General features: G+C 38.6%; 1 protein-coding gene across 1 annotated transcript; it reads left to right on the plus strand.

Moving 5' to 3' along the window:
- Window positions 1-2105: 2105 nt before the first annotated feature.
- LOC122067836 lies at window positions 2106-7060 on the plus strand. The gene is made up of 3 exons (XM_042631687.1): window positions 2106-2448; window positions 5927-6165; window positions 6284-7060. Exons 1-3 carry the CDS (start codon window positions 2106-2108, stop codon window positions 7058-7060), a joined length of 1359 nt encoding a protein of 452 aa, XP_042487621.1.
- Window positions 7061-8366: the final 1306 nt, after the last annotated feature.

Genomic DNA, 8366 nt, shown 5'->3' on the forward strand with positions numbered 1-8366 from the left:
CCTTAATTCCTTTCATCAACAAGAAAACACCCTTGTTGATCTTCATAGCTCCACCTTCAGCTGTATATTTACACCCATTTGAATCAAGAGTGCTTAAACTGATGAGATTCATCTTCAAATCAAGAACATTCCTGAGATTAGATAAGGTGCTGAAAATGTCATCATACATCTTGATATTGATTATTTCCATTCCGATAGTCTTACAAGAAGCATTATTTTCCATCAGCACAACTCCACCTCGAGCTGATTCGTATATGGAGAACCATTCACTATTGGGACACATATGGTAGGAACAGTCAGAGTCAAGAATCCATTTATCTAGTGATCTAACTCTGTCATCAGTCACCAAAAGCAAATCAGACTCACTCTCATCTTCAGCAATACTAGCATCTGTAGAATCATCTCTCTTTTGTTAATTTTGAGCACCACCTCTTGTTTTCTACTTATTAAAAAGTTCATAGCATTCCTTTTTTTACATTAATTGCAGGTCAAACTCTTGTGCTTAGATTTTTATCTAGCCTTCTTTTTTTCACCATCTGAACCCCTTTCATTTGTTCTCCCTCTAGCCACCAAACCAACACCAACAGATTTATTGGTAGACATCAACTTATCATCAATTTTCTACTTGCTTTATAGATTTTTTTTTACGTCCTCAATAGAGATTGTCTTCCTACCATAAATCATGGTATCCCTAAATACTTATAAGATGGAGGCAGAGAACATAACAGTAATAGGACCAAATCTTTATCATCATTATTTTAAAATTAGTAACAATAGAATTAAACTCAGATATGTGAGATTTAATAGAAGACCTTCACCCATATGAAAGGTATATAGTTATTGCTTCAATCTCAACCTATTGGTGAGGAATTTGGTGAGGTAGAGATTCTCTAACTTAACCCATAACTCTGCAGTCGTTTTCTCAGAGGGAACTCCCTGCAGAACATCATTCGAAAGACACAACTGAATAGCAGAAAGGGCTTTATCATCCAAATCATTCCAATCATCATCAGACATAGTTGCAGGTTTCTTCACCTTCCAAAATAAGGTTTTCTTCAAACCCTGCTGTGTGAGAATAGCCATCATTCGAACCTTCCATAAACTAAAATTGATATTGCCATCGAACTTACCAATATCATATTTAATTGAAGAAGACATGGATCAAAGTAACCCAAAGCTCTGATACTAATTTGTTAGATCAAACACCAAGAAATATGAAAATAAAGAGACAATAGATCTACATGACACAAAGATTTAACGAGGTTCACACACCAGTGTATTGTGCTACATCCTCGGGCGAAGAAGAAGATGTTACACTATGTAGAAGAGAGATTACACCCGAGCAATGGTGGGAAAACTAGCCCTGAAACTCTAGCTTGAAAAACCCCCAAAAATACAATGACTTTCTCAACAAGATAATAGTACATTATATACTCCAAGTCAAAAGTCGACCCACAGGGTTGTAGTCGATCAGGTCAAACCCCACATCCCCATATGAGATTAGTGATGGGCCCTCTACTTCCATCACAGATCTCAGAAAACTTCACATTCAGGTCACCACCAAAATATGTCAGAAGCGGGTCAATCTTCAAAACAAGTCAATAATTCGAGACAGACTTAATAGATATTATATGTAAAAAAATCTAATTACTGCATCTAAATAAGACATTTAGCGATAGATATTTAATTAGTAGTATTTCTATATAATCGCTACTAAATATTTATCTTTAGCAACGGTAAGAAAATACCGTCACCAAATGTATCCTTTCAAAGTTAAAATATTTAACAGCCTCTAATAAAAATATTTTATATTTAAAATGAAAACTTAGCATTCCAGTTGCACAATGCTTACAAATTATTTACAAAAGTTCAATAAATATTAATTATTGGCAAAAGGTTTTCTGCACAACTGTGCGTAATAGATGACCATGTACACAACCGTTATATTGGGATGATAATCTATGGTACAAGGGCTTTAAACTATTAATGCACTCAACAGTTAGGGGTGGTGGTTTGGGCTTAAAGCTGGATGTACAAAAAGATTATGATTCCCTATCTTGGGAATTTCTCTATGCTACTTTGGAGAAATTTGAATTTTCCAGTAGATGAATAAACAGGATTCATCAGATGTTGATTTCTTCAAGGATTTCTATCCTATTGAATGGGGTCTGGTTGGTTTCTTTGGTGTTGGCAGAGGTCTAAGGCAAGGAGATCCCATCTCTCCAATCCTTTTCATCCTGGCAGAGGAAGTGTTGTGTAGGGGATTGAAGAACCTTATTATGGAAGGGAAACTGAAAGCCCTCCCTGGCCCTAGAGGTGCAGCTACCCCTTCCCATCGTCTCTTCACTTTCGTTTTTATGAACGAATCAGCCAAGTATGTTAAACAGCTGCATGAATTTTCATCAAAGTATCAGGCTTTCTCTAGCCAGAAAATTAATTTGGAAAAAAGTAAGTTGTTCTTTGGGAAGATTGCTCTGCATAGAAAGCAATTTATTAGTGAATACCGCATAGAAAGCAATTTATTATTGTGGCAGAGAACCTTCCCATAAAATATCTGGGAGTTGAGTTCTTAAAAGGTAGAGTAAGAACTGTCACTTACTTCCTCTACTTGATAAGATAAAAGGTAGACTATCGGGGTGGAAAGGCAAACTCCTCTCTATGGCTGGGAGGGTGGATCTTGTGCGGTTAGTCATCTCAGGTATCCCTATTCACAACTTCTTTGTGTACTAGTGGCCAGAAGGGACAGTGAAGGTGGTTGAGCACTAGATGCAGAACTTTATTTGGCTAGGTGATATGGAGGTGGCTAAGAAGGTTGTGGTAAAATGGGAAGATATGTGTAAGCACAAGAGGGAAGGTGGATTAGGAATTAGAGGAGTGCACGAGGTGAATTTTTCTTGCTTATGCAAACTGGTGTGGCAAATCAAGCATGAAGACTCTATCTTGAGTAGGTTCTTCAAGGAGAGATTTATTAAAAAGGATGGATTGTTGAGGCATGGTTATAAATCCTCTTCCATTTGGCCTGGTTTGAAAAAGGTTTGGAATTTTGTCGTTGACAATGAGTAGTGGATTGTTGGCAATGGGGAATGTATTAATTTCTGGTTGGATAGATGGTTGGGTATGAATTCCATTGCAGAGTAATCAAATCTGGACCCTAATCTCTTCTCGAGATTGAACGTAAAAGTGGCAGATTTTATTTCCAAGTCTTCTTGGGTTATCCCCCTGGTTGAATCAGAATTTCTTGCTGCTATTTGGGAGAAAACGAAGCAAATTTTCATTCATAATGTTGAGGACTCTTGCCTCTAGCGTCTCACCCCATCAGGTACTCTCTCCATTAAATCGGCTTGGGATGAAGCTCGAAAAAAACATGAAAAAGTAGGTTGGTTTAATATCATTTGGGAATCAGGTGTACAGCCAAGGCAATCTATTTTTGCTTGGCGTTTGATTCAGAATAAAATGCCAACGGACGACATGATCCACAGAAGAGGGGTTAATTTGGCATCTAAATGTTGTCCCTGCGGTAAAGAGGAAGAGTCGATATCCCATATTTTTTACAATTGTGACTTCGCAATAAACCTATGGAGGGCTTTTTGTAGTGGTTTTGGAATCCAGTGGCCTTACTTTGTTGATATGAGCAGCCTCATAGCTAGGTGGAAGCAATCTGCAAGGAAGATCCATTTCAAATCTGTGTGGATGTGTGGTTTCTCCCTTGTTCCCTATAGTATTTGGCAAGAAAGAAATGCTAGGCGCTTCCAAGAGATCTCTAAGAGTGTCAGACACTACTTTGCTATGGTGAAGGGTGAGATCAGTCTTTAGGAGATAGGTAGCATAGGATCCCCTCTTTCTTCTGAAGATCTTCTTTGTGCTAGAAATCTAGGCATTTCCATAATGCATTATCAGCCAAAGGAGATTCTCGAAGTGTTTTGGTGTTTGCCCCCCCGATTGGGTTAAGCGCAACACATACGAATGCTCTCTGGGAAACCCGGGAAAAGCAAGGGCAGGTGGGATTTTTCAAAATGACAAAGCTGAAGTTCTGCAGTAGTTCAAAAAATTTTTGGGGTCCCAAACAAATTTTGAAGCAGAAATAATGGTTGTCATTTTGGGTTTGGAAGTTACAAGAGAGATGGGGATCACTAAATTCTAGATTGAGTGTGATTCGGTGGCTGTGGTTATCCTCATTTCGAATTGGAAAATCCCATGGATTGGATTACAAAGGTGGATGATTCTGATTCCATACCTACAATCGCTGACTTGGAAAATAACTCATTGCCTTCGTGAAGCAAATCCGGTTGTGGACTTCCTACCTAAGTCGGCTGCAAAGTATGAGTTATCTTCTCCAATATCTACTTGGCCTATGCTAGTTCTACTGGATCTGGAATTAGATAGTCAATGTCATCCTAGATTTCGATTTCAATGATGTTCTTCAGTGTTATTTTTCCTTTAGGATTGGGTCTTAGGTGTGGTTTCTTCTCTGCTGATGGAAATGCCGAAGGTGGAGTTATCTCCCTTTGAGCCCAATTGAGGATCTTTATTTACCCTAGTAGTATATTCTCTTCTCTTTTTTAATACATATAATCTTAGCGAAAAAAAACTATGGTGCAAGGGCTCCATTTGCTAGCCTCATGGATAATTTCATTACCTTCACGAGCAAGATCACGTCCCTCATTACGAGCTTGTCCACACATTTCTAGGGCTACTCGATTAGCCACGACACCCAGTGCATTTCCTCAAGGGTGTCCTCAAGTTTATTCCCTTTATCACTTATGATGGATGTATGCATGTTATTTTTTATTTTATTTTTTTGGGAAGGTCAGCAAATTATATTATATAAAAAGAATAACAGCTTACAAAAGAACCTTTACATCTCTATTCCACCTTCAGTGTGGCCATCGGCAGAACAAAAATCCAAAGCTAAATAAACCGAAAAATTACATGAAACGAGTCTTGGCCTATGCTGGGAATCCCACTCTAGATGAAAAGTGATGAATGTAGGAGCCATATCCCAGGTAGTTGAAGTTCTTGATGCAACTGCATGCTTCTAGATCGTGCACCATGCATGACCATACATAAACGTCTCCCCATATTTATTTTATAAATATTTTAGAAAATAGTTTTAAGGTCCAATCAATGGTTTAGATTCTCTATGCATAGAATTGCAACGGACAAGGCTAGTGACAATAATTATTTCCATGGTCCAAGATCTATTACATAATATTATAAAGTGTAGGGACTAAATTATAATAAACTATTGTTTTAGGAATTATAAGAGTTATATGTACTTGACGTTTTATTCATTGGTCATGTGGCAGCTGTTTTGGACCGTTGTTTTTGCAATGAGAAGTGGCTAGATTTATTTCATAATATTTTGCAGCGGAATTTATTATGTATTGCTTCTGATCATTCTCCCATGATGGTGCTATCGGATTCTGTTCCAAAGTCTAGTAATATTTCTTTTCATTTCCACTCTTTTTGGATGGAAGACGAAATTTTTATCTCAGTGGTGGAGAAGGCGTAGAGTAGTGAGATTGGGGGCTGCCCGATATTTATTTTAACCCAAAAGCTTAAGTTATTAAAGCTTGAGTTGCGTTCCTGGGCTAAGGAAATTTTCCCGGATCTGAATAAAGAGGTGAACAAAGTTTTTGAAAATTTGAAATTGGTTCAATCTCAAATTAAGGCTTTGGGGATGTCAAATGATTTTTTTTTAATAAGGAAGTTGATGCTAAAATGGCTCTTCTAAGGGCTTCCCAGTTGCAGGAGAAGTTTTGGGCAAAGAAAGCAAAAATAAGATGGATGAAAAATGGGGATAGGAATTCTAAATTTTTCCATCACTGTGTCAAAATGAGGTGTGCTAGGAACTAGATAAGTTCCATTAAGAGAGAGGATGGTTCTTGGATTTATGATCCTCGGGAAGTATCTACTTATATTGAAGATTTCTTTGAGGATTTTCATGGTGTTACGCCTGGTTATGATCATTATGACCTGCTGGATTTTATTCCATGTGAGTTGGATGAAAGGGATAATGACTTTCTAGAAGCAGTCCCAGCTATAGAGGAGATCAAGTGTGCGGTTTGGGAGTTGGACCCTGATAGTTCTCCCGGTCCTGATGGCTTTCTAAGAGGACTTTTTAGACGTTGTTGGGAAATTGTGGAGTGGGATTTCTGTAGAGCTGTCAAGAGTTTTTTCTTGTAAAGGTGTCACTTTTATTCCTAAACTTGTAGGGGCTTCCTCTCTGGATAAATTCAGACCTATTTGCATGGTCAATTTCTTCTGTAAGTTTCTATCCTAGATCCTTGCCTTAAGGCTCTCTCTTTTTCTTCCAAGGTTAGTATCGGATGAGCAGGGGGCTTTTCAAAAAGGGAAGATCATCTCTACAAATATTAGTTTAGCCTCTGAGCTAGCTAATTTGATGTTCTTTGCGGTGAGGGGTGGTGGAATGGGGATCAAGCTGGATGTCCAAAAGGCTTATGATTCTCTCTCATGGGATTTCCTTTTTGCGACCCTGAGTAAATTTGGCTTCTTAGCAAAGTGGGTGCAATGGATCCATCAGCTCCTTATTTCTTCTAGAATGCCGGTCCTAGCTAATGGAGAACCTGTGGGCTATTTCGGTGTTGGTCGTGGTCTGAGGCAATGGGACCCTGTTTCACTCCTTCTATTCATTGTGGTTGAAGGGGTACTCTGTAGAGGGTTGAAGGGTCTCGTGGCTGATGGGAAATTAAAATGTCTCTCAGGTCCAAGAGGTATTACTACTCCTTCTCATCATCTATTCGCTAATGATATTTTCATTTTTATGAATGCATCAGCTGAATATGTGAGAAACTTGCATAGTTTCCTTTCCAAGTATCAGGAATTCTTGAGTCAGAAAATTAACTTGGATAAAAGTAAGGTTTTCTTTGGGAAGGCGGCTCCTCACAGGAAGTATATCATCAGTGATTGGTTGGGCATCAACGCGCCCTCTCGTTTGGAAAAATACTTAGGGACGAAAATTTTTCAGGGTTGGGTCACTAAATCTCATATGCTTCCTTTGGTTGATAAAATCAAGGATAGGCTGGCAGGGTGGAAATAAGGTAAGCTCTTATCAATGGTGGGTCGTGTGGAGTTTGTGAAATTTGTGATTTCTAGTATCCCAGTTCATAGTTTTGTTGCATACTGGTGGCCTGAATCAGTGGTGAAAATGGTAGAGCGATGGGTTCGCAATTTTATTTGGGCAAGTGATATGGAGGTCCAAAAGAAAATTGTTGTTAAATGAGAGGATGTGTGGAAGCCTAAGAAGGAGGGAGGATTGGGGATTCGCAAATTCAGAGATGTTAATGTTACCTGTCTTTGCAAGTTGGTGTGGCAGATCAGGAATGAGGACACTATTATGGCAAAAAAATTTCAGAGGGCGGTTCTTGAACAAGGATGGTTTTTTGAAGGGTGGTTATAAAATGTCGTCCATTTAGCCGGGCTTGAAAAAATTTTGGAATATTGTCTCTGATAATATTCAGTGGATGGTGGGAAATGGGAAAAAGTCCAATTTTTGGTTTGATAAATGGCTAGGGAACTCATCTTTGGTGGCCTCATCGGGGATGGATGAATCTTCTTTTCCTGGTTTTTCCTCAAGGGTCATTACCTTTATAGATAATGGTAGATGGAGTTTTCCAAGGGCTGAATCTACCTTTCTATTGGATTGTTTTGCTTTGGCAAAAAATTCAATAATTCCTTCTAATGATGAGGATGTTTGCCATTGGTGTCCATCTTCCTCAGGAATTTTTTCAATCAAGTTGGCTTGGGAGGTGATTCACCATCCATCTCCTTCTATTGGGTGGCATTCGATTGTTTGGAGAACGAAGATTCAGGCTCACCAAGCAAGTTTTGGCTGGAGATTGATGAAAGGAAAAATTCCTATTGATGATTTGGTTAAAAAGAAAGGTATTTCACTTGCTTCCAAGTATTATTTATGTGGTGCTACTCAGGATTCTCTTCAACATATTTTTTTACCAATGTAGTTTTTCTACTAATGTTTGGAGAAATTTCTGCGACTGCTTTGGGAGAGTTTGGCTTGTTTTTAATGATGTGGAGTTTTTGTTGTCTTAATGGAAGTCAAATGCTAAATCAATTTCCTTCAAGTGGGTGTGGCTACCTGGATTTATTTTAATCCCTTTTTTTATATGGCTGGAGAGGAATTCCAGAATTCATGACGGGATCCAACGATCTGTGGAGCAACTGTTTGGGCTGATTAGAAATGATATAAGCCTTCAGTCTTATTACATTTTAGGGACTGCTTTATCAATTTCAGATCTTTTGTGTGCTAGGAGGATTGGGTTCCAGATCTCCAATCGTCGGCCTCAGGAATTTTTTGTAGTTTTTTGGTGTACTCCTGCGGAGGATTG

Source organism: Macadamia integrifolia, unplaced genomic scaffold (assembly GCF_013358625.1).
Source record: "Macadamia integrifolia cultivar HAES 741 unplaced genomic scaffold, SCU_Mint_v3 scaffold3160, whole genome shotgun sequence".
Taxonomy (NCBI): domain Eukaryota; kingdom Viridiplantae; phylum Streptophyta; class Magnoliopsida; order Proteales; family Proteaceae; genus Macadamia; species Macadamia integrifolia.